The following is a 27,675-nucleotide window of genomic DNA, read 5'->3' as shown; positions in this document are numbered from 1 at the left end:
GGCTTTTAAAAGAATTAGATAAATCCATAAAAGAGTGATGTTAGACATGAAAAGCCAAATATTACTTACATTATTAGAGATAGGGTACCCCATCCATCAAAATGAGGAACCACGTGGACTAAATTCCAGGGACCCCAGTCACCATGGGGGCAGGGATGATCTTAGCCAATGAGCAACTGCCTATTTCCTACTCCAGTGCAAGGGGGGAGAGAGAAAAAGATCAAGTTCCCACTGCTACCATTCATACCCACTTCATCTGGACCTTGGGCCACTAGCTTGCAGCAAATGCCACTTGAGCCTAGCCCATCTTGGATCTGGGCAGCCATCTTCTGGTGATAGCTCCCACCCCCAATACATATGGGCCCTTGCTTAGCCCCATCATAGAGTCAGATAAGTCATATCATTTGTTAGGATGTTTGGTCTGTGTATAGTTGGTATGAATGGGGCTCAGATGAAAACTTGTTGGTGGCTCTTGGCAGCCATGACTTTGCAGGTTCTTATGGGACATTATCATTATGCTGTGGCCTATCAGTAAGCTTCCTAGAATATATGCAGGGTCACATTTGCAGCTGAAATGGGAAGTAGCTATACTATTGGTCTGAGGCAGTAAGACGATGAAAGAAACATGGGGAGATGGCAGCAGTTTTTGATATAGTGAGCAAAGCCATTGGTCCCTCATATATATACATATATATCTTATTTGATATAGTGAGCAAAGCCATTGGTCCCTCTGAGGTATTAGACTGATCTTTAATTGGAAATGCCAAGTATTGAACATGGGCAAAGCATGTGCTGGATCACTGAAATAAATGTTAGATAAATGTTCTCAAGGCAAATGGACTTGATAAGGATAAATATAGGGTTTGGGAAATACCTGGAGATTTTGTAATTGGAGCTTGAGGAGGGTGCGGTTTGGGCAGGTGAGAGACTTCAGTGAGGTATAATGCCATAACAACCATTTTCTTCAGGTGAACCGATCTCTGTTGCCTGGAGATCAGTTGTAATCCCAGGAGACCACCAGCCACTACTTGCAGGTTGGCAGCTCTAGATGCAGCTTTAAGTTCAGTGGGATCTGGCCAGTGACTATTCATTTCAAGGATTTATATCTCTGAACAAGAGGATAATGAAGTCCTCCTGTAGGCTATTAGAATACTGAGTAGATGTGATTGCCAGAATGTCATAGGCACCAATTTGATAATGTTAGTGGCATCACAAATTAAAATTAACATAACTGCACCCTAACACTGACAATCTGACTGAAAAGATGGGAGTTACAAAGGAATTGAAGCTAACGTGTACAGAAGCCTCTTATTAGTTTCACACAGCAGGGAGTACTTAGGCTTTGTCCCCTGCTGAGGTGAACCTTAAAAAAAAAACCCTACATGCTGTTCAGGAGGTTTCAGATTGATTCAAGGCTACCAATTAGTTCAAAGCACAAGAAAGGTGTTGAACTCTTTTGTCCCTAAAATCAAAATTGCTCACTCAAGCTACTTTCTTCCCCTATAATTATAAAGCGAGGAGAGCGAGAGTTTACTCAGCCTTCTTCCAATTGCTGTTCCGAGTGAAGCGGCAGTCTCCTGTAGCTGCCAATTTTTAAAAAGTCCAGAGATAAATCATGGATTTCCCACACGATTTGTAATTTGGATGTGGAACAGACTTCTACATACTACTTTGCCTTGAGGCTAGCTATTTTCTGTAGCAGTGTGACTCCCCTCTTGGCAGTATTATGAACACTTATGTTCTAGAGGGCATGCTATGATGACCCAGTCTTCAAAATAAGGGCCAGGGAGCAGCATGGACACTTCTATAGATAAGGTTAATCACTCTGACATCCATTACTTGTGGATAGGATATCATAAGATAAAACTTTGACTTGAAACTTGCAGGTGTATCATATAAAGACGAAAGTACAGTTTGGGGCTCACTTGGCACTGACCTTCTACAAAAATAAAAGGGGGGGGGAAATGTCATCATACTTCAGTTTTTGAACTCATTTAGCAGCAGGCAGCTCCATTTTATTCTGTTGCTAACACTTAAATCCGCTAAAATGCAGTAGAGAACAAACTAAAAGATCAGCTACGTCTTTATCTAGAACTATGCATAGAATGTAAAAACAAGCCTCCAGAGGAAAATAAGAAATACAATATTAATACCAAATCAACTCATTTTGGCTCATTTCTCCTGAGGACAATGTCTGAAATTGATTTTATTTTAATATCCCTGCTGTCTTATTCCCTGGAGAAGGATGTATGGTGGGAGTCAGCAAATTGCAACAAATGGCACATGTTATACTGCAATGGAAAAATACATGCACCCGATCAGTCAAGCTTCTTCTAACTTAAGTTATGGTGCTTTAGAACTGTAGCTTGAGATCACCACTAGAAAAAAATGTTTTGTGGTAAATCTATATGCTGGGGGTTTCATTTATGATTATTTTATCTCACGTTGGTGATGGTACATCTCTAAGGACTTGCTCTACTGGGGTTGTTACCCATTGGTGTGGTCAAGAAAGCAAGAAATTCCATTAAGTTTCTGTCACATTCCCTTCCTTGCTGCCTTGGGTTGTTTACGTATCACCATGACTTTTTGTGGAACTGTGACCTCATCATATCAAACACACCACCTGTGGTCTCCTCCTCCTCCTCCTTCTTTGCCAGTTGTGGGACACAACAGAATTAAGAAATATAAGCTCATCACAGTGGTTGCCTCTATTACTTCTGACTCACTCCATGAAGATCACATCAAAGCCTAAGGCCGTTTCCGCACGGCCCATTAACCAATCGACCTGGGGGGGTGCTAAAAGCGCCTTCCCCAGGTCAGCCAAGTTCGCACATGGCGCCAGCTGCTGCAATGCAGCAGCGGCGTAACCTGACCTCAGCTTCCACTCCCCCCCAGAGGCGGCTCCTCAGGTCGCCCTAAACAACAACCAACTTTAAAGGGTTGTTGTTGAGAAAGATCGCTGTCTCCCTTCGGCGCCCCACTCACGATGTCCCTCGATGGAGTAGGTCTGCTGGGCGTCGCCAAGAGTCCCTGCCCACACTGTCCCTCCGACCTCCCAGGGTCAGAGGGCGGCGTGGAGCTCACCCCAGCAGGCAACTTACAACAGCGGTGACATTGTCGAGTGGGCGCAGAAGGAGAAGAGGTGGTTCGCATGTGGAGCATACCGCCTGTCAATTGCTGTCGGCCTCTGCTTGGCCCGTTCGCATGCTTGCATGCGAACGGGCTTCCGCCCCCAGAACTCCGCCCCCAGAACTCTTGGCGGTGTGGGGGCGAATGGAGGCCGTGCGGAAACGGCCTAACATAGGGCAATTCCGCACATGAGTAAAATAGCTTTGACCCAGTTCCCTGAGAAGGGTACTGACCTAGGTAGAAGCCATTGTTGTTCCCCACTGCAACCAGGTTGATCCCAGCTTGGAGAGCAGAATCATCCTGTGCCTCTTCGCCGCTCCGTTCCGATTGGCTACTGTTCTACAGCCATGTTCCGTCTATCCCCACACACGTTATAAAAAAAAAACTGCCACAGGAATGGAGGGATGAAGGTGGCGTTTTGTGATTGGCCAGCTGTACGTATGCCCAGAACACTCAGCTGTGATTGGCTGAATGGGGGGCTCCTGGCACCAGAGATTCCGCACTTTACTGGAATTGAGCTGAGTTCGAGCATGGTTCCCTGAAAAAGTAGTAGTTCCCAACGGGAGTCGGAAATTTGACCGTTACATGGGGCGAAGCTGGTACAAAACCACGTCGATCCCAGTGGTTGTGCGGAGCACTTAGGTCGAACGCAGCTCAAACTTAGGTCGATAACTCAAGTCGACCATATAGCTGTTATTCTAGAACAGTGGTTCTCAATGGGGGTCACAGAGAAAAACAGAAAAAAATGGCATGGGGGACATGAGAGCTCTTGAGCGGTCCATAACAAAGTTTGCAAGAAACATTACTCCAGGTATAGATCCCACATAGAGGCCTTGAATCATGTGAACCCATTTCAGCCTAAAATAAGATTGTTTCCAAAAAAGCTAGACATGGGGGTCAAACATACACTGTTTCCTTCTCTTAAAAGGAAACTGTCCTTTTAAGACCAGATAATAGCTATGAAGAAGGAACCAGGCAATCAAGAAGGATAGTTGGGAACTTCCCCCATAATGAGCTACTTCGGAAAGCCTTGGCAAAGGTTTGGCAAAGGGTAAAAGGGTGGGGGTTGACTTGGGAAAGGCAAAGGAGGAGGAGGAAGAGGAATAGTTTGGATTTGTATCTTGCCTTTCTCTACTGTAAGGAGACTCAAGGCAGCATACAAACGCCATTCCCTTACTCTCCCCACAATAGCTACCTTGTGAGGCAGGTGGGCTGAGAAAGTTTTGAAGAACTGTGACTAGCCCAAGGTCACCCAGTGGGAATGTTAGGACTGCGGAAGCAAATCTGGTTCACCAGATAAGAGTTCGCCATTCATGTCGAGGAGTGGGGAATCAAACTTAGTTATCTGGATTAGAGTCCATGTGCTCTTAACCACTAAGCCACATTGGGTCTTAGCAAAGGATGGGGTGCTTTTGCCTTGGAAAAGGAACATCCCCCTCATTACATATTTTATCTTCTGACTGTTATCTTTTACTTTCATTTAAAATGGATTTATAGATTTATTTTTAACTAGCAGGCCCGGCCACGCTTCGCTGTGGTTAGAAACAGAATGGAGGAGGAAGGGGAGAGGCGTACCGGCTTTTCCCTGCTGCCTCGGATGCAGCGTTCCTCTGTCCTCTTCCTGTTTCTGGCTGCAGGTGGTTGTGTGTGGCATGAATGCACACACCACGGTGAAGGCAAGCAAGCCCCCATGGTACGGCAGCCCCTCATTGGGCCACTTCAGGTTGGGGGAAACATGCAGTTTCCCGGCCTCCAGTGTGTCCCAGGAGCCTGGCGAAGGTGCAAAAACATGCCTGGCATGGGAAGGGATGTCATGGGAAAATTTCAAAGGATTCGGTCCAGGTGTTTCGGCGTTAGGGAATGAGTAACAAACTCACGATTCCCTTTTTATATATATAGATTTCAGTTTTACCCATGACTTTTGCAATGCAGAAAAAATGTTGTCAGTACTCCATTTAGTATCTTGCCTATGGTTTTAGTGAATTGTCAAAAGATAACAATGTGCTGCTTCTCTGGTATGTAAGACTACACTTTCTAATGATAGGACGTGACCATGCAAGCTGAAGGCTCACTTGGAATCAGCTCACAGAGAACAGAAAAATAAGCCATTTGAATACATCCAAAAGTTGCGTGACAATGTTAAAACCAGGTCACCAATCACAAAATGTTTAGTGACAGAACAACAAAAGTTGGCAAAATATTTATAACATCATACCACACTGCAAATCTTATTGCTAAAACTGGAAATCCACATAACACTGGGGAGACTGTTAATCTACCTGCGATATCAGTTGTGTTGTCAACTGCAATGAACCAAAGGACTCAAAAGGTTACTAGCACTATTCCATTAAGCAACTCACCAGTATCACAGTGAATTAATGAAATGGTGAATGAGGTTGAAGAGCAAGTGCTTGAGCAACTGTGAGTTAAACAGTTTGCATTACAAATTGATGAATCAGCATTGACCAACAATGAAGCCCTTCTAATGACATACGTAAGATTTTCAAATGATTACTATCTGGTAGAAGAGATGCTTTTTGCTCAAAAGGTCAAGACAGGCATTAATGGGGAGTCAGTTTTTCAAGAGGTTCAGGGATACCAAATGTAATGGAGTGCACTACAGATGGGGCTGCTTCAATGACAGAAAAGTACAAAGGATTTATGGTGTCTGTATGTATATATATAAAAACGTGTCCCTGTTATTTTTACAATTGACTATTGTCAGCATTTAGTAGCTAAAAAGTTAGGACGACTGCATGACACACTTTCTGCTCTTATAAAAGCCGTTCACTGTATAAAATCCACTCCCTTGCAAGACTGTCTCTTTTGCCAACTCTGCAAAGAAAATGAAGAGCAGTTTGATGATCTGCTCTACACAAAAGTCCGCTGGCTTTCAAAGGAAATTGTCTTAGTAAATTTGTTTCATTTTGGAGCAATGCAGTCACATTTCTAAATGGCAATCACATCGGGGAACAGATTGTCTCTGCAAAGTCCGACATTTTCTTTTCATCAGATATTTTCACTGAATTAAATATTGTTAACAAGCAGTTGTAAGGGGAGGAAAAACCTTTAATTTGATATCACCCAAAGACAACCATTATTGCTTTACTAGGAAAGCTGAGGCTTTTCTGAGGTGATATTGGGCAATGGGAGTTTGTGCTACTCCCTTCATTGACCATGGTTGCCAAAGAATTACAAGATGAAGACCTTCAAGCTTATATTGATCATTTGGGAAAAAATGATGATAAAATGAAGAATTAGTTTTGCGACGTGACCTGTTGGATATAATTGTCCCATAATAGATTATAAATCCATATAAAGAGGAAACCTGCTGATGCAGAACTTGAACTTCAAGAATGCCTTACTGACTAACAAAGTGATTTACTTGTATGGGTCAGGTTCCGATTTCTGGATAAGTGCAGAAATTGAGATAAACTTAAAATGTATTTCATGAGCTTTCCAAGCTCATATCTTGTAGAATATGGTTTTAATAAAGTCCTTTACCTCTTAACAAAAGCTCAGAACAGACTGCATGTTATGAAAATGGGAGGTTATGTCTATGCCTAATGAATATCAAACCGGATATAAGCAAAATTGCTTCTCGTCAATTGCAAAGCTCACACTAAAAATCAGACTTCAGAAACTCAAAGCAGTTGCATTTTTTCTCATAAAAAGTATTTGATTACAGCAAAAACCCTGTACTTTAGAAAATATAATCTCGTTCGATTTCTTTTAGGTTTTTTTTACTTAGAACATGTTTTTGATGTTTTGTTCAAAATCAAAGCACTGATCAAAGGTTTTTCTCATAAAAATGTTCTATAGCTCTAAATATGTTCTATTGAAACTCTGTTCTTACTATTTTTGACCCTATCCAAAAGGTATGCACATGGGAATGCCGCGCAGCCAGTCCAGTGGATTTGCCCTTCCCAGGGCATTTACCCCAATGGAGGAGCAAAATTGCCAGCATGTGGCTGCCACCACTCTTCCCAGCAGTTGGATGCAGTGCAGGACTCTGTGGCAGCATTTCAGTGCCTCTGCTGCCATTACCAGTGCTGCAGGGGGGTCTGGGAGCAGGGCTGGGGGAGGAGTCAATTTTAGTCAGCTCCCTCCCAGCCATTCATCACCTTACACTGGCAGCAGTTTGTTCAGACTTAAGCCATTGATAAGGTGGCATAAGTCTATATACCCCCTAGAGGCTTCTGGTTGGTGCAAGCCTCCCCACACTGCTGAAAAGTCTTTCTGGGAGTGGTGACACATGGTGGCCATAGTGCCATGGCCAACCACTTGGCCTGTTGGATGGGGCTCCCCATTATTTTTAAGCCCCAACACAATCATGTCTTATGTTGTAATGATAAACTAAGGAGGGGAGAACAAGCTGTAAGCTGTTTTAGGTTCCTATTGGGCAGAAGAATTGGGTAAAAATAATTAAAATAAATAAATCAACTTCTCAGCTATTTTAAGTAATTTTCTATGAATCCCAAATAAACACGAGTGTGATTAAAATCAGATAAAGCAGTGCTATCTACAGTATAGCACAGCCTTTCTTTTACTATTTGAAATTTGCATATGACTTAGCAATGGGAATGCTCACCTGGAACAATGAGTTCAATTTCCTCTGACAAGGAAGTTCCCAGCTCATTAATGGCATAGCAGCGATATTTTCCTTGGAAAATAGATATGTTTCCTTGGTTTTTGATAACAAATGTTCCTGAATCGCTGGATGGAAGTATCCTCGGGTCACTTAGCAGATCGAATGGCTTTCCATCTTTTGTCCAGTTAAAGCTGAAAAGAACCAAAGTTTAGCATGGACATCTGAATATGATATATTATTAATATATTACTAGCACTGACCTGTGACACACTAGCAGAAATATGCATTGCCTATAAATAAACTTAGGAGCTAGACCTTGTTTTCCGGTAGGTACATTGTAAATAATTCAGTGTGACATGTGACATGAAACCAAGTCTACAGGCAAGGGCAACAAATGAGAGATAGAGCTATGTATTCTGAACTGTATCATTCCAGGCACTAGGCTATATGCCTCAGTACTCTTCCACAGGGAACAAAAAAGTCCCTTTGGACAGAGGGGAAAAGACATCTGATAAAGAAGACTAGGCCATATCTTTTTTCCTGACATCATGCTAGTTTGCATGTGCAGGGAGGTTACTTTTAAGCCAGGAAAGTCTTTGGAACAGTAATTCTTCATCTGTAGCCTGAAGTGATACATACTAAGAAATCCATTAATACTTGATTCTGCTAAATTAATGGCCATTGCACTCTGAGAGAGGAAATTAATGTCACAATTAGAATTGGGTTTGGATGTCATGTTGTTTAGTTTAGGGCTTATAAGATTTCACATGTAGTTTCTTTGGATATGACACAGTGTATACAATGAATGCACACAATTGGAGCAGGATGTTAATGGTAAGTTAAATCCTGTCTAACATGCATTCAGTGGAGATCTGTAAATGCTTATGTGATTTCAGATGTATCTCCATAAAAGAGGGAGATACAGACTTTTAAAAAATGGCTACTGGGAATTCAAAGAATCTGGTACACGTGGTATAGACATAACACTATTCAATTGCTGATTAAAAACACCTGATTAGCTGTGCTCCCAGACCCACCCACCCTGCAGCACTGGCAATGGCAGCAGAGGCAAAAGCAAGTGTTGGGGTTCTCTCCAAATCAAGACTCAAAGCCGGTCATGGGAAACTGGATATGGGCTTAGATTAAGCTCAAAAAAGAGATGGTAGAGGAAATGGCTGCTGTATCTGGGAAATCAGCCATTAGTAAGGAAGGAAGGCAGGGGAGGCCTAGTTAACTATAAAGCATGCCAAGCCATTCAACGTAGGTCAAGGAAAGAATGCATAGATGGCAATGGAGATATATAACAGAGCTGGTTACATATATCAAAAGAGGCATTGGGTTAACTGGTTACATTGGTTCAAAAATGCATCCATTGTACTCAGGCAAGCCTCTCCCTGACAGAAACTCATCTTCACCTTTAATGGAAAAAAATCATGACCTAAAACATCAGTGAATTTTGGAAAGATAGTATGGGAAGCTAGTTTTTTTTAAGAGTGGTAGAAAGTGTAGGAAAAGATGGGGAAGGGACTTTAGAGACAAAAATAAGTCACACAGAAATGGTCTGATTTACCAATTCTGTTCACTCCATGCCATCTGCAAATCAGTTCAGGACAGGAGTGGTCCTAGATGGTGTGATTTCTTTGTTCAGAACTGCTCAACTTAACAGTGTGCATCTGTTTCCGCTGTGGGTGAATAAATATGTAAACCTCAAACACACTAACAATGTCAGAATAATATACTGTACTCCAGTGCATTTATAAATGTTTTTAATACATTTGGAGAAGCCGTGTCACGGGTGGAGGTTTTTAAAGAGTTTCTATTATACGGGTGGTTGTTTATTTGAAAATCTATACGGGTTGTTCCTCATAAATAAAAAAATAATATGCCAAGCTCTGAATTATTAAAAAAAGAGAAAGTTATGAGGAACATAAACATTATCCAAATAAATGGGAAGTCGGTTGATGTTTGTAAAATACTGGGAGGAGTATCAAAGGCACCGTTGTTCAAACTGTTACATGCCTCATGTCATTTGCTAAGCCTGCCCAGTGCCTCCATTAGTTTGGTCTCCTCCATTAGGGAGCATCAGGTTAGCCTTCCCCATATAAATGTTTGGTTCACTCATGTTCACACAGGTACTGTGCACCTTCATTTAGTGTATTTTATAGTGATTTTCTTTCTTTCTGACCATTGTGAACATGAACATGACTGCCCTGCCCAAAGGACAAAGCAAAAACTCTCTGGCTGAAGTAATCAACCCCTTGTTTTTATCCGCCCCTTTGCTTGGCTGTCAGTTAGTGATCCAAGTGTCACTTTGACAAGTAAGCACACACAAATATGGTGCCAGGTAGATTGGTCATCAAATTGTGTGTGGGGTTGGTGGGGGTGAATTTATTATGGGATCAGATACCCATAATATCTTGATATCATATACAGCCAGGCTTAATGTAGCAGAGCAAGGGTAAGATGGATGCCAGTCTTGATTCAGGAATGAAGCAAGAGTTTGATATCAAGAGGGTCTGCCTGACATATGACATCATCCCCCCCCCCAAATGAGGAATTCACAGCTTCAGACAATGCCCATAACATCTGGTTAGTTTGAAGAAAGCAAATCTAGCTTAAGTCCCACAATGAGCTTGCAAAGGTCCTACAATGAACTTACAAACCTCTTGTACCACCATGCACATGCTTTCTATTAGAAAAGGGAACATTAACCTTATCCTAGATACATGCTGTCCAATGTTTGAGGGTTGTTAAGCTTCACAAGATTCTTTGTTTTAATCTCATGATCCCGCATCAAGTCTTGGCCTCTCCAGGTTTAAATTCATTAAATCATTTCCATGGCATTGTCTGCACCTGGGAATGGAACTTTGTGTTTCCTAAAAATCACAGTGCCAGAGCAGGAACTAATCAGTAGCCACCCAAATATCTACTTGGTTACACTTTGGGATTTGGCTTGCTTTTAGCTATCAGAAGTATAGGAGGTATCATCTCCTTGAACTATACAGGGATTTGTTTTGGACCTAGCATCCAGTGTCAGTGGAAAGGGGAATGGGTTAGATCCAGGGATCCTTAGATAAAACAATCAGGGCTCTTTTCCTTCTTCCAGCTAAGGAAACTTAATTCTCAGAGTCATGTGGCATGTGTAGACTTACAGCCCCATCTAAGAGGCCAAGCACCCAGCTGTAGCGCTGTAGCTACACTGCTTCCATAGAGGCTTCCTGGTGGTGTGAGGAGGCTTGAAATCTGAAAGCCCCTGTTGGGCTTAATGGACTTACACCACCTTTTTGGTGGCATAGGTCCTAAGCCTAGAATGCCGGTGCAACAGTGGCCATGGCTGGGAGGGAATCAATGCTCCCCTGGCCACACCCCCTGACCACCCCTGCTACACCAGCAGTGGCTGTAGGAGTGTAGGGGTGTCGCGCTGAATCCAGCACAATGTCCTACTGCCGGGGAGGGCCGATGTGGCCACATGATGGCAAATTGGCCCCTCCACTGGGAAAAGTGCCCTGAGGGGGCAAATCTGTCAATGTAGCTGCACAATACTCCCACTGGCAGATTCAGCCTCCCCCCCTCGTTTGAATGAGGCTGTAATAGTTTTATTTATTTATTTATTTAAATTTTCTATGCCACCTTTCCAACCAAATAGGGCTCTCAAAACAGTAAAGCATTTAAACTTAAGTCAGTGTTTAAAATAAAGTATTTCTCAAGTTCCCCCTCGGGGATCGGGCGGTATATAAATTGAAAAAATAAATACATAAATAAAAATAATGGAAGGGCATCTGGAATAGGTTCTCTGATGGACAGGCTGGTTGAAATGAGAAAAGGCATTCTTTAAGATATTCTGGACCAAAGGTGTATATAGCTTCAAAAGTAAACTCTGGCACCTTGAACTGAGCCCAGAAGCAAATTGGAAACCAGAGTAGATGCAACAAGACTGGAGGGATCTTGTCCCTATGACCCACTCCAGTCAATATTCTGGCTGCAGCATTCTGTACCAGTCTAGATTCTGGACAGTTTTCAAGGGCAGCCCCATGCTGAGTTCATGGCAGTAGTCCAATCTAGAGTTACCAGGGTATGTACCATAGAAACCCAGAAAAGCCCTCAGCTGGCTCACCAGCTAAAACTGGTTAATCCACCATAAAGCCTGGGTCCAGCAGCACCCTTAAGCTACAAACCTACTCCTTTAGGGAAAGTGCCATCTCATCCAGAACAGGAGATATCCCATTTCATGAGTTAAACCTTTCCCTACCAGTAGCAGTTCCATTTTGTAAGGAATAATTTTCAGCTTATTAGCTCTCATCCATCCCAAAACTGCCTCTCTATGACCTGTTGGAAGTATAAGATAGAACTGAGCTTCATCCACGTATTGGTTGTGAGTCAGCCCAGATGTCTAGATGACCATTCCCAGTGGCTTGAGGGGTGGTAATGAGGAGGGGGAAGCTGGTAAAATAATCCCTCCAATCTCTTTCATCAATGTGATAATATATCACTATAAAAGTTTGTAAAAGTAATAATGATAATATTTCACTGCAACAATAGAGCTTAGCAGCAAACAACAAAGGAACAAGACTCTGGTTAATTCTTAAGTTTTCCAAGACACCTACGTTGGTGGTGGGTTTCCTTTTGCTTTGCATTTGATTGTGAACTGTTCATCAAAAGGGAACGCAACTTCGGTAGTCGATTGCTCTGTGATAGTTGGAAGCTGTCGCACTAAAATAGAGAACAGGTGATATGATCAAAGAAAGCATATTGAAATGCCACCCCTCTCTCCCTCCACTCTTTCACTCCCCTTCACTTGAATGCCACCCCTTTCCTCGCTAGGGTTGGTGCAGCCACGTCCAGATGATGGGCCCCTTTTCCCACTCTTCCCTCCCTTCCATACCACCCCTCCCTCCCCCTCCCCTCCCTCTGCTAGGGTGGGTCGGTCATGTCCAGATGCTGGGCCCCCAGTTGCTGGCACATTCTAGATAGTAGGAATACATCCTTTCTTATGTTCATGTGGCTCGGTGGACCCTGTGGCCTGATAAACTCACTCCCTTTTGGTGACATAAGTCCAGAGACTGTGCGAGGGTATTCCCAACTCCCAACCTGGAGAAAATGTACCCCACCATTCTACCCAATGCTGTAGAAGTCTTGGCTGATAATTTCTCCTTTTTGACAAAACTCAGTGTTTATTCTAACATGGTCTAGATAATTAACAATTCCTTTCAGGTCAAGTCTCATTTGCAGGGGAGAGAGGCAGACATCAGCACCCCCAGATATCAGGTAGCATTACACAGCAGGGAAACAACTGGTGCCCCATAGGAAAAAAACAGTTGTATAAAAGCAAGAAGCTATAGAATGTTGGCAGGGCGAATCCTTATATTGCCAGGATGTTCATGGACTAGACATCGTGCCCTCGCCAGCATGGCCAATTGGCAGGGGCTGATGGGAATTCTAGTCCATAACATCTGGAGTGCCAAAGGTTCGCCACCACTGCTATAGAAGGCGGAAGTGTCTGGCATCCCAAAACACATACAGCACGACTGAGCCATTGTGCTAACTTTTGCCTTTGGCATCATTTGCTATCCCTTTGGGGATAGCATTTGCTGAGCCCTTCGGGGATAGGGCAGTATACTAAATTTAATAAATAATAATAATATCCTTTGTTAATATTTTAGGCATTGATTGCAGATGTTTCAATTTTAGCAGTAATATTTCCATTGCAATTTCATTAGTATGGCTAGGCTAAAAGATAGCTGCAGTTTTGTCCTGAGTGCCAAGAAGCCATGTCAGAAATAGTCACAGTATCAACACAGCATGTCCATAAAATCCAGTAGCATTCCTGGGTCTTATAGGAAGGGTCTGGTAATTACAAATGATCCACAAATTCTTCTCTCACTCAGTATATGACTTTCAGACTTGGGAGCTTGGGAGAATTTTCTCATCCCTACTAGTGGTCTAATTCATTGGGGAGGAGGATATGTCATGTTTGTGTGATGTTTGTCAAAAACCCTAGCCTAAGTAACATGAGGGGGTACTTTTAAGAAATTATTGTAGGCTGGACTCTAAGCTGCATTTAAAAAAACTGATTTAGTTCACTATTTCTTTATTACATTCTAAATACATACTTAAGCAAAAGCTGTTGCTGCTTGACCTAAGTCTTGATATCTATGTAAATCCCTCAGTTAATCAAGTATAAGATCCTTATTCAAACCTTCAATGGCCAGAATGTCCCACTACTATGCTAATCATCTATTTCATGGATCTACATTTTTTTTATTATCCTGCTGAAATTAAAGTGTTGTGTGAATCCCCACAAAACCAAACTATAAAAATGGAAATTGTGCCCTGAAGAGTAATTGACCATAATAGAATTACCACTTTGTTATAAATTACAGGAATGTATATTAGGGTTCTGGCAAGAATCTCTTCAAATCCAGTGAACCAGAAAACTCAGTGCTCATACAGATTGTGGTATCTTGCTACACCATATGGTATCTCATCCCCCTACATCTCCAATGGCACCATGCTTTGCCCAGTTTCTTTATAGCCAAACATAATTCATGTTTATTAAAACCATAAAAAAGCTTCATTAACAGAAATTAAGAATCAAATTGAAATGTAGGGTCAAAGAGAGGTCAAATAGTCTGGGATGGTTCTAGTGACTGGGTGAATTAGATGGGCTAGAATTTGGTTCTGTAGTCTTCTATAGAATTTTGATATGGAATTGGACAAATAATTTCTTGCCAACCTTCTGTCTCTATATTGGGTAAAATGCTTCCTCAGAAGTTCCACAGAATGGATTACAGTGGCGCCTTCCACACATGCAGAATGATGCACTTCCAGTGCACTTTCAATGCACTTTGCAGCTGGATTTTACTGTGCGAAATAGTAAAATCCACTTGCAAACAACTGTGAAAGTGGATTGAAAGTGCATTATTCTGCATGTGCAGAAGGGCCTAGTGTGTACTACAGAGATAATTATGGTAACAGGAAACAAATAATTTATTTATCATAGTTATATCCCCCTTCCTTCCATCATGGACCACAACTTACCAAGATTAGTCAGTTCCTATTGCTTTATAAGAGTCTGATGCAGGGGCATCCCAACCACGTGATGTGTATGAAAATGAAAGCAAGGTCAAAAGGCACTGAGAGTATGCGTTAGCTAGCTGGTCATTTAGTTGCTTTTTAATGGGCTTTTTACCTTTGATGTAGTTACGTTTAATAATATTGCCATAAACTATTAAAGACATTGATAATGGGCTTAGACCAGAATAACTGTGCATAATATTGTACAGTTCGTTTATTAGTTATTTTTGGCAGGCATTCAGGACTAAAGCTTGGTCAGGAGTCCATTCTTCCTTATTCCAATACAAGACCTGACCACACTATTACTCTAATTCCCTCTTTTTTTTTATTTCAGGACTTGGCACCAGAATTATAATTTCCATTCTTGCTGCCTTCCTCATTTGTATGGCTAAGCAATCCTATTTTCTTACTATGCTGTTTTTTAGCTTCAGCATGATTTCAATGAAGGAAAAGCATCAGTGGTGAAAAGAATATCCAGGGCACCTTTGCAAGTCCAACAAACTGTCCATACATCAAATCAAGGATGAAACCTTTGATCATTGGGACTGGTTCTTTAAAACACAGCAGGGATGTGTAACACATGTCCTTTTATTTTTTATGGAGTTAGATATTCATGAAGTGTTTGAGACATCCTTGCTTGTAGGAATTGCAGGTTTAAATCAGATGTACATCTTGAAGACCCATAATTAATTATCTCATTTGAAATCTGGGAGACTTAAAAGAAGAAGATAAAGGATGACTGAACGAAAAGAAGAATGTACAAATTATAAAATGGTCCCTTCCCTATGTACCTAATCACAGGCTAATAAAAAGGATTCTGTTCTTGTACTCTGTGAAGAACAGGACTAAATTACTCAAGCTCTACATAAAATCACAGTGTGAAATCAACCTAATAATGACATTTGTTGGGTGGGCTAGCAGCATTTGCATTACGTCGACACATTGGAGAAAAGGACCCAATTTAGAGTTTCCATATTTCAAGTACTTAGAATCACACTTAGCATAGTATTTTAGATAATATTCAAGAAACCACTTCTTGCTTCTATGCTTCATGGGAGCAGGGAGGCCCATGCATGGCCCTCAAACATGAACAGCAGATAGTGTGTAAATGAGACTGAAGCTTTATGCTAGCTGGCCAAAGGGCAAGTTATCAAAAGTTCAGCTTGCACATCCTCCATCAAAGCAGACTTGGAATGCATGGAGGCTGCAATAACCAGAATGGATGACCATTCAGGTGAATGAAAAGGCCATCATAGCTGAGAGAGGAACATAGTCGTGGTGTGTGACTGATGCAGCACTACATAAGTGGCAGTTCCCACAAAAGCAAACTAGTCTTAGAGAACAAAGGGATGGAAATTCATAGTTTCAGTTCTTATTCTCCCTCAGAATGGGTCATGGTGGCTCTGAAAGAAAAATTGGGTGCTTGTTGTACCTTTATACACCTATTGGCATGCCTCATGTCAGATTCGGGGGGAGGGGAGGGGAAGGGCTTGTTACATAAGACCTACTTAGAGAAGTCTGGGGTTCAAAAATTATAAAATGGATAGAATTGGGTACCTGTTGTGCCTCTCTACTTTTTCAGGTTATGCACATGGAGACATTCAGTAAGATAGGGTAAATGATAAAAAAATATTGAATGGACTTCAAAGGAGCTTTGAGAAGTAAAAGTTCCCTTCCTCTCCTGCTATTTTTCTCCTTGCGAGTCAGCTACTTAGGGCCTAGCATCAGTGAAAGCAGTTTAATAAAAATATTAATTTGCAAAATAATAAGTTACAAGTAATTGAATAATATTAAAGGCTTAGGCAGCATTAGTTCTGCCTCTTAACTCAGGCAATAACCTTTAAACAATTCCCCTTTCCCATCTGATTCCCCCATCAAGTTACTCAGCTGGAAGCCATAGCTCAGTTTAGAGATCATCCTTTACAAGTGGGGAGTGGGTTCCATCTGAGGCAAATATCTGTGGTCAAATAAGGTAATAAGGCTTAGAAAGCTGTCTGCCTAGTCTAGAATTTTTGGGTTTGTGCTTGGGGCTAACTTGACCATGTCACTAGGACAAAGTTCAACCCACCTCCTGGGAAAGCCACAATTCTCTATCTCAACTATCCATGACTTGTAGGGTAGACCCGGCATACTTCCCTCAAATGTGGCTGTTTGTGCACAAATTGTTTAAACATATCTTGCCACCAAATGCTGGTTTTTTCTTTGAATTTTGCATGGTTTTTCCTTCATTTTTTCCTGTGTTGTTTTCCTGAGCACTTTTTTTATTCATTTCCAAACGTGCTTCTCATGAGTATGTAATCATATTGAAACAGTCTTTATCTCTCCACCCCATCAAACATGTGGCCCTTATTCATGCCCCAAGTAGTCGTCCAACCTCCCCTTAAGCCATTTTCCTTTCCCCTCCCATATCTTATTTGGCCAAAAAAAAGGCAACTGCACAGTAACACTAGAGCACCAGCACTAAAGAAAAAAAGAGAGAGGGTTGTTCTTCTATGTCATGGATGACATCCCACCATAATGAAAATAATATGTTTTCAGTAGTAGCGTGTGGAATAAATGCAGCGGAAGAAAATAGGGGGGAGCAAAATGTTGGGGGGAAAGGAGTTTTGTGGACTGATTTAACTGAAAACATTTCCAAGACACATAGGGAAATTTTATGATAAGCTTTGCATGCAGGAAAAAGTCTACCAGGAGATTTTCAGTTGGGAGGAGCTTGGCTCTGGGCCAGAGAGGAGTCACCTGGTGACTGATTAGTCAACTACATGGCAGGGATGCCACCAAGAGGATACAGGTTTTCCTCATTTCTGTGGATGATTTCTTATGGGACTTCTCAGAAATTAGGAAATCACTCTGCTTGCAGATGTGAAGGGCTAGGTGGAAACACCTGGTTTTTACAAGAGAGTTATTTTTAGAAGTGAATTTATTCTTCAAAGATCAGACACCTCTGATAAGCATGTGCACAGCATCACCATGAGCTTCTGGCCACCTGCACTTTGCAAACTTTTGTAAGGCAAACAGGAGTTGGTCCAAAGTAGCTGTAATTTTGTTCTCAGTTGCAATCTTCAAAGACCTGCTTTATAAAACATTAATCATGACCAGAGGAGTACTTTCCTCATGGAAAAAGCGACTGGATTGCAGTTAAACCTAGAGGGCCATGTCATGAGTAATTTTATCTTTAGGGGTTTTCTGGGCAAAATATTCAAATTGTTCCTGGGTTATGTAATATATTCTAGGAATGGCCATTCCTATGAAACAATGGCATACAATTGGGTTTGCCAACATTTGAATATTAGGACACAAAAGACCCAAACTCAGATTGTGATATTTTGATGTACTCGAGAAAAGTAATTTCATTCAACTTTGAGCTATTTATATGTTTACTGCTCTGCTCTGAATGAACTGATCCAAGAGAAAAAAGCCCACTTCCATTGCCATCACTTATGAATTCCCAAAAGGCTGTAATACAGCCAAAGAAACATCAACACAGTAAGTGTACACTGGCAGGATTTAATCTGTTCTGTGGCAAGAGGGAAAATCTCAACATTCAGTAAATAGCTGCAACTTACCAGAAAGCGGTATTTCAATAGCTGCTGCCAAACTTAATACAAAGAGAAGCAGGCTCACAGCAATCCCTTTTGTGCTTAATGGCATCTCCATCTCGCTTCTGTAAATAGGGAGTCCAACCGGATTGAAAGGTGTTTTGCGTTTCTCCTCTTCTTCACTTTAAAGGCAATCCAGGAGGGCTGAACCTGGAAACAGAGCAGTGAACCACATAAATAAACTCAAGGCATTGGATTAATTCTAATTAGGTTAGGGAAAAAAAGGGGAAAGTCAAATTTTATATGGTAAAGTATAAATCATACTAAACTACCCATAGTAAATTGCAGCTTTCCCCCTTCAGATCGTCCACGAAGAGTACAGAAAGGATGAAAAATCTCCTCAAAATCAATTACATTACCCAAATCAAATTACTGTTTTTGCTTGCATATACAAGAAGTGGCTTAAAAATGCTGAGTTTGTAACAGTTCTCATTCTTTATTTTTTGTGGGTTTTTTTCCTTAAATATGAATGTGATTTGGATGTTGAAAAAAAATCAGAAGAAAAATATTGGAACTTGAATGACTTTCTTCATAAATCTCACCTATCCTTTCTCTTTCATTTGTGCTCTTAATACACATAAAAATTACCCCCGCTTGTTTCTTAAGAACAAGCTACAGTCGGAACAATTAATGGTGTGCTTTTTCCCTTACACCGTTATATCAATGTGCAAATTTTACATGCCTTAAGAATCAAGAAGGAAAGGCCAAAATATCAGCAAGTGATCAGTATAAATATTAGAATTCCAACCAGTCTCTAATTATTCTGAACATGAGTTTTAAAATACATTTTTTTAAAAAACACACATACAGATAACACTATAGCATCTCAGTTGTCTCAATAAAACATTTGCCAGAATGAGAAAGTACAGATGTCTAACAGTAATTTTTAGTGCCAAAATGTGTGCCAATGTCGACAGTACTACTAAAGAAGTGTTGCCCACAAACAAGGAAGATGCATGTCACAAGGCAACCAGTAACCATGTGGAGAGCAGGTCAGGTGATTGGCTATAACCCAGAAAACAGTTTCTGCAGTGTAGTTCGGAAGCAGGAAAGAAATGGACTTACCTTTCCCTCTCATTCTAGAGAGACAAGGAAGGAAGCCAGTCAGCAAACAACACTTATAAAGCCCCAGAGGGAGAGCGAGAAACAGCTGGCTGACCAGCAATTATTGGGAGGGTGTCACAGGCCATTGGTTTATAACTGGTTAGAAATTATGGAGATCTCAGCAGCATTTTGACTCAATGCCAGAATTAAATGAGTGAGGCTTTGACGGAATTTCATGTTCAAGGATTTTTTTTCCCTCCCTTCGTTTGTGGCAATCATGCAAAAGTGAGCAGAAGTGGGGATTTTAACCAAAGCAGACTCAAAACTTGTTTGCAGTATGAATATATAGACAGAATATTAAGCTTGGAAGAAGGAGACCCCAGCTTAAAGCATTCCAATCAATCAAAACCTTTATTAGGCATCAAAATACACCAGAAATTAGAAGAAAACAAAAGAAAAAACAAAGGCAATCTCATTTCTTTATAATAATTATCAGAAATTCAGCAACAATGTCTGAACTGAGTATATCTGGGGCAGTCTAATAAAATATGAGCCATAGTATCTGGAACAGATAAAGAAAATGGGCAGAATCGCTCCTGTAGTGGAGTCCTATCAAAACATCTTTGCAGCTGAGCAGAAGAGAATGAATTAAACCTAGCTTTTGAAAAGTCCCATCTTTGTTTTGGATTAAAAAGTACCTTTAAATATTGTATTGTTTGGGCCTTTTCAGGTATAATTCCATAATTCCAAAGGGGAAAGCATGATAGACCTTCTCTGTGGATCAAGGACCAATGTTCCTGGGCCAAAAGGCAGCCCTTTATTACTCTAAACAATATCCCAAGTTAGCCCCAAAGAGTGTAATTTAATTTTTACCTGGCACCACTAGATGATGCAATTGTGGAATTGCCAATGAAATAAGCCTCTTTGTGTTGGATGTGAAACAAAAACTGATTAAGAATTTAAACATTGGCTCATTCCGCACATGAAGAATAATGCACTTTCAAACTGCTTTCAGTGCTCTTTGAAGCTGTGCGGAATGGCAAAATCCACTTGCAAACAGTTGTGAAAGTGGTTTGAAAGCGCATTATTTTGTGTGTGTGGAAGGGGCCATTGATAGCCAAGCCCTGGTGTTCAAAAAGTACTGACTAGTTTCTGAGCACAATGCTGCATATGTGACACAGTGAGGCACATGAAATATTGGATACAAAAAGTTTGATTGAATCTTTTCATTGCCTGGTTTCCAGGCAACACTCCAGAGAGGGATTCCATACAGTAATTTTTGAACCACTTTCCCATTGAAGATCTTAATAGCTGCAGGGATATATTGACCACCTTAGGAATAAAAAAATATATGACTGCAGCTGTTGTTGTTTTAGTACTCTTCATTGCAATGTCCCTATGTCTTATCCAAGAGGAGTTGTGGGCACAATTGACATTTTTAAACAGTTTAAGATGTTTCACAGTGGTACCATCTTTGGTAATAACCATCTTTGTATTTTGCTATATCTGGAAAATACCACAATCTTTGATTTTTGGGAATTAATTACTAAGTCATTGTTTCCACAATACTCACTACACCTTGTCAGTAAATGGTTTAAACCTTTCCTGGATTTAGAGAGGAGAACCACATCATCGGCATATAAGAGAACAGGCAGTGGAATATTTCTCAAGGTTCGGCAGTGTGTGTCAAGCTCAAGGAGAAAAGGGGAGAGATCATGAAGGTAAAGGTTGAATAGCAGTGGTGCCGGGACACAGCCTTGCTTCACGCCCCTAGAAGTTGATATTTTGGGCATCAAAAAGCCTGTTTTAGGGAATTTAATTTGGCATATGGTATTATTATAAAGGGCTTTGATTAACAAAAGTAGACGTGGTTCAATATTAGCCTTTTCCAACTTTTGTCCTAAGAGTTCTCTACATACAGAGCCCACCGGGGGTTGAGTGGTCTATGAAGTTGTTGTTGTTGTTGTTGTTGTTGTAATGATAATGATAATGATAATGATAATGATAATGAATCAAAGGCTCTCCCAAGGTTGAGGAAAGTTACATATAAGTTCGCTTCACCATTATTCACATATTTGTCAATTAACACATTAAGTACCAGACAATGATCTATAGTGGAATGGCCTTTCTTAAAACCAATTTGCTCAGGGCCCATAATTTCCCTCTCATCAATCCATGTGGAAAGCTTAAGTAATAAAAATTTTGCTTAGAGTTTCCCAGTGTTGGACAGTAAACTGATTGGTCTGTAATTATTTGGGGGAGCCAGGTCTCCCCTTTTGAAAATGGGGACAATTATAATTTGTACAATCTGTGGGTATAAGACCCAAATTATTTACTTTGGGAAACAAGACAGCTAATAATGGTGACCAATCAGTAAAGTTTTTAAGGGATATGCTGATCAGTCTGAGTTGTGTTGTTTCACACTAGAACTATGTGTTTTTCTGCTGTTTTCCATCTGTGTATGTTATAGCCCCATCCAAGAGCCAGGCACCCGACCACAATGCCACAGCTACCCCTGGCTGCCACTTCCAAAGAGGCTTCCTGGTGATGGGGAGACAAAGCCAATAAGTCTCCACACCATTGAGAATCCTCTATAGCCCTCAATAGTTTTACACCATCCAAAAGAGTGGTTTAAGTCCACAGTACGATCTGCTGGCATAACACCAGCAAAAACTGGGAGAGAGCTGACTAAAGTTGGCTCCTCCCCTGGTGATGCCCCCATCCCATCCCTACTTCACCAGTGGCAGCAAGGGCCCTGGGATGCTGGCAAGGCACCCCATGCCACATTCCAGTGCTAGGGTGTCATTGTGGCCACATGCCAGAAGAATTGCCCCTCCCAGGGAAAGTGAATCTGTCAGTGTGGCAGCATGCCACTAAAACAAGCAGATTTCCCCCCTGCTTTGGTTGGGACTATTAGTTATTTATGGAGCTGAGATATTTTTGAATAAGTTATGAAAGTAGTAATATATATATATATTCTAGATATACATTGGGTGCACATCTACACACAGTTTTAAAAGTCTATTCATGATTGGGATGCATAATAGTACAATTGTTGCAGAAAATGAAGTGACAATTGAACAAATAGCATTTGCTGAAAATCTGACACCTAATGTTTTAATTGTTGTTTTGATGGCTTTGCAAGTATTTTATTCTGGTTTTAATTGTTTTAATAATCTTTTTGGTAATAGTTTCAAAATAGGATTTAATTATGTTTTAATTTGTTAGCTGCCTTGGTGTTTCCTACGAGGTCAGGAAGATAGAATATGAGTTTTGTACATAAATAAATAATTGTAACCATCACCTATTCATAAAATATATCACTGGCTTGGATGCATTGGAGATTTCCATAGCTATACTATGATCAGCAAAAAGAATTAAGTGCTGTTGTGCATGCATTGGCAGAACAACGTGTGCCCACACAGCAAAGTAGCCCAATTCTCTGGGAGCATTTTAAAACCTTATTGAAGTGCTGTTTCTGTCAAAACTATTATTATCTGTATCTGGAAACATAGCACATACAAAAGTATTTATATTGTTCTGTTATCAAGACTTTCCCTTTTTGTAAAGTTGCACCCACCATTTTCTCTCCCATTTTGGGAAAGAAAATGGCGGGCACAATTTTACAAAAAGGAAAAGTCTCAAAAACAGGCATTGGGAACAATATAAATGCTGGTTCTGGTGGGTTTTCCAGGCTGTGTGGCCGTGGTATGGTGGATTAAGGGCCACACAGCCCGGAAAACCCACCAGAACCAGTTGAATCCGGCCGTGAAAGCCTTTGACAATATAAATGCTATTGTATGAAAGTGCTGGGTTTTCTGGTACAGATGATAATAATAGTTTTGACGGAAGCAGCACTTCAATGAGGTTTTAAAATGCCCCCAGTGAAATGAAGAGTGGAAGGCAGGCAGGCAGGCATTAGGAGCCAGAGGAGCATTCAATAGAAAAAAGACCCAGGAAAATGCGGTGAATTAATTTCCACATCTCCTTGGTTCTTTATGTTGAAAAGGGTATCGAAGGGAGAACTTCCTTCCATGGAGTACTTTCTTCCTGCCCCTCACACTGTAGCCCAAAATCCCCCCCTCCAAGACTGCTCCTGGAGAAAGGTCACCTTCCAGAAACAGCTTGGGTGAGAGTCAAATGTCTCCAGTGGGTAGGGGAAATTTTTACACTGCCTTCCATTTGCATAAATCCCTCTGGTGAATGCAACGCCCTCTCTGCACTCTGGGATGTATGAAATGGCATAGTCCCATGATAGTCCCTAGAGTTCCTTGGGGAAATGATGGGATTCAAATGTGATTAATAAATTTCACATATTAAAAGGAACTGCAATAATTACAGCTCATATATTAGTCAATATTTGTTTATCAGGAAAGGAGACCTCTTTAAACCTTACCCTGCCTGCCTGCCTGCCTGCCTGCCTGCCTGCCTTCTTTCTTTCTTTCTTTCTTTCTTTCTTTCTTTCTTTCTTTCTTTCTTTCTTTCTTTCTTTCTTTCTTTCTTTCTTTCTTTCTTTCTTTCTTTCTTTCTTTCTTTCTTTCTTTCAAAATCTGTTACATTCACTAATTGGTCCAGAATCTGAGCTTCTGAGCAGCTTCAAAATAGCATCATCCCAGACTTAGTCTGACACGTAACAGTTACCCTCATTCAAAAGCTTTATACAAAATTCCATCCAAATGGCAGAAAAATTAGCACAGCTTCTGGGATATGTTTCAATTCTGATTACCTTAGTTCTTAAACTAAAAATAGGACTATTGCTTCAAGTGAAAGCTAAGGTGCATAACATTCTGTTCTCCTATATAATAGGGAAATGGCAGAGTTGTGACATTTTTGCTATTTTAGTAGCATTTTAAATGTGCTCAATGTCATATGAAATTTACCTCAAGGGTTACTTTGATCTTCAATGAGTTAACTTGCTTTTTTAAAGCTGTATAAGAGAAGATAAAATAAAGTGCCTGGTAGTGCTCCCCGCAAAAGAAAAGAATATATTCTTTTAGGTGAAGTATAAACCAGCCATTTGATCATGCTTTTGAATCACCCCATAGCCACACACCATATTTCAAACAGTCATGAGACTGAATCATATATTCTGTTTCTGCTTATTAAAAATACTATTCATGGAAAAGGGGAGGGCAATTCCCCTCCTTGCTGTATTCCTGGAAATCCAGTGATCTGGGAGGGTGAGAAGGGGAGGCAGAGAAAGATGTATCAAAGATGGAGTCAAGCAAGCTGTTCATCGTTGACAGTTTTGCTTGTGCTAAACCAAGACAATAATAAAATCAGAACCTGAGAAAATTCCTGTAGAAGTCTTCTCTTGCTCAAAGCATATTTGGTGAACATTTTGTGTAGAATAACATAAAGTAATTTCTTTCAGCTGGTCTGCTAAGCATTCATCGTAGCTAGTGTCCCAAATATAGAAATTCCCTGCCTATCTTTCTCACCTTGTTCGTTTGCACATTTTTGCTGTTCCCCCCTCCCAAGCCATGAGTTGTATTATTCTCTGCTTTTATCATCTGCCATAGTCTGTTTTTCTTCCTCTTTCTTAGAATACTTTGATGTAGGTAGAAACTATTTTCTTTTGTAACTTTTCACAGAGGATTGGCTGCAAGAATGGTGGAAACATCAGTGACTGCTCAACAGAGTTGATTCCTTTGTTATTTTGCCAGTTCTTTTTTTAAAAAAAATGAGTTACAATCTGGCAACAGAGGGAAGCATCAGAAAGATAATTCAGATCATTTAGATCTCAGACACAAGGGAACAAATGATCATTCTATAACAAGATCTATGAAAGGTGAAGAGCCAACAATAATGTATCAAATGGATCTGGTGATGTCTCCTACACAGGCTAGCCCAGGCAAAAATCTGTGGATGTCTTAACAACACTAACAAGAATCATTCTTGAGAAAGCTTATCTACAAATGCCATGTAAAATATACAGAACCACTTTAAAAAGGGAGCATGCAAAGGGACTCAAAAGTGATCTGAGTTTAAGGGCAAGTCAAATTCTGAAGGGGTTAACTAACTGTGCCATCTTAAATAGCGTTTAACTGTGCCATCTTAAATAGCCATCTTAACTGTGCCATCTTAAATAGCGTTACATCCTTCTATGTGAGTAACTCAGTTTAGGATTGCGCTGCAAACCAGCAAAAGATCATATTTCCATTTAAAATGTCTTCTACCCTAGAAAAATGTTAAAGTTGATAAGTTATTCTGCGTCTTTATTTTCAACTTTTCCCCTTACTGATTTATCCTGACTGAAATTCTTCCTTATCCATGTCATACAATAAACCTGATAGAACCTGATATACACTCTTGCTAGACATTTTTTCTTTGATGCATTTTAAAAATATTTTATATGTTTTAAATACTTGTTGTAGCCTGCATTTCTATCATATATCATATATATATGATAGAAATGCAGGCTACAATAAGTATTTAAACCATATAAAATGCATATCAATATGCATATCATTGAGATTAATGCAGTCCGTAAAAAAAGAAATTCACAGCAGAATTTGGAATGGATCTCTCAACACATCAAGCCTATGGAATAGGCACAGAATGGAATAAATGACTGCTTTTCTGAAGACAGTGTTTAAAGCAGATAATTTGACTTCACTGTGGATAATTACCCATAACTGGTGCCTACAATTCATTATTTTCTTGTACCCTTTCACTAATAGTAAATACTGATTGCTTTAAGAAAAGCTCATTTGTTTATTTAATGGGATGCCCTTTACTTGCAGCCTGCCAAAATTGCAAAATATAGTAGTTCTATCAAGGAACCGTGTCGTTTTTGTTTTTATGTGTTGTACATCACCTTTACTTGGAGCATGTATTAAAAATACTAAAGTATCAAACAAGACAGAAAACATTAAATTTCCATTTATCTCATAAAGCTCCTGCACAATTTTTAATGCATGTAATAGCTGTATTATAAATAGCTCATAAATTCCAGCAGTCTGACAATGCAAAATCTCAGATTATATTTCTGCTTCTAAGCCATTTCTAAGCCATTTCGTTTTTACTTATTCCCAACTTTCTATTAAAAAACCTCAAAGCTTAGATTGTGTAAGTTCTTTCTTGCTGTGCAGCAAATAGAAATGAAGCAAAGGGATTTCTGCATATTTGGCAATAACCTTGTCTTTAACTAAATTCAGAGGTAATGTACCAGATACCGTACAACATTATTACAGAAAAATAACTGGCAATTAGTAATCAGAACTCCAAAACTATCCTCAATTATGAAATATCATGTAAACCTTTTACAATGATATCTGGTTTCTGGTGTTAGTTGTGTTGATTATTTGACTATCCAATATGTAGAAAGACCTGGATGCGGTTCTGTATACACATCAGTAACATTTATTCATTATTACAATGTGCTGACATGACAAGAACCAGAATCTAACGTCACTTGAGTGAGCATCAGCTCAAGAGCAGATGGCCAGTGCAGCACAATGCTGATGGATTATGCTGGCAGTAGGGGAAAAAAAATCAAAACAAAGCAAAGTTTTCCAGAGAAAAACATGCGCTTCCAGACTTTGTCCAGAAGAAAAGCATTTGTTAACTGAAATTCTTTGGAATGTTTCATGTGGGCCCTTCTATGTTTCTGTTTCAGTGTAAGTCCAGAAGAACAGTACTGTGTCTCATTAAAACTGCTGTTTGAACTTCTAATTTTAAGCAGGTTGTTCAATTATGGTGCTTTAAACTATTTCACATATGACTCTGCAAAGCCTTGTCCCTTTGAAAACAGATTTCATATAACCTTCCTTTATTGCTGTGCTATCTAGGAGTTTTTCTTCATGGAACCTAGGAACCCACTGTAAGTGACATTGTGAAGGAAGATATAAATTGACACAGGTAAGATTTACAAATCTACAGCAAAATAGGGAGCAGATTTAGGGACAAAACAGTACAATAAAGATCACAAATCTCTATTTGTGGTGTAGTGTTTAAGAGTGGAAGACTCTAATCTGGAGAACTGGATTTGATTCCCCACACTTCCACGTGAGCACTAGGCTGTTTCCGCACGGGCGGAATACAGCGACCCAGGGATGCTAAAAACAGCTTCTCTGGGGAGGGGTTTGCATGGCTGCTGCTGTTTCCAAGCGGCATGAAGCCGCTGTTTCTGAACCTTGCTCCCTGGGCGAGGTTTTTCAGAAACAGCGGCTTCCAACTGCTGCAGTGTCATCATCTACATAGGCATTCACTTCTATTGTGTGTAGTGCAGACGGA

At 40.4% G+C, this 27,675-nt stretch overlaps 1 protein-coding gene across 5 annotated transcripts in view; it reads right to left on the bottom strand.

Moving 5' to 3' along the window:
- Positions 1-27,675, bottom strand: part of CHL1 (cell adhesion molecule L1 like) — a 297,367-nt gene that overhangs the window by 101,049 nt on the left and 168,643 nt on the right. For all 5 annotated transcript variants that reach the window (XM_048490908.1, XM_048490907.1, XM_048490904.1 and 2 more), the window contains exons 3-5: positions 18,361-18,543; positions 12,325-12,430; positions 7,721-7,911 (exon numbers count right to left, since the gene is read on the bottom strand). In XM_048490908.1, coding sequence (XP_048346865.1) covers positions 7,721-7,911; positions 12,325-12,430; positions 18,361-18,451 — 388 coding nt within the window. In that variant the 5' untranslated portion in view covers positions 18,452-18,543. The remainder of the gene's footprint in view (positions 1-7,720; positions 7,912-12,324; positions 12,431-18,360; positions 18,544-27,675) is intronic.

The sequence above is a fragment of the Sphaerodactylus townsendi genome, linkage group LG03 (assembly GCF_021028975.2).
Source record: "Sphaerodactylus townsendi isolate TG3544 linkage group LG03, MPM_Stown_v2.3, whole genome shotgun sequence".
Classification (NCBI taxonomy): Eukaryota; Metazoa; Chordata; class Lepidosauria; order Squamata; family Sphaerodactylidae; genus Sphaerodactylus; species Sphaerodactylus townsendi.
This window is presented reverse-complemented; position numbering and strand designations above follow the sequence as displayed.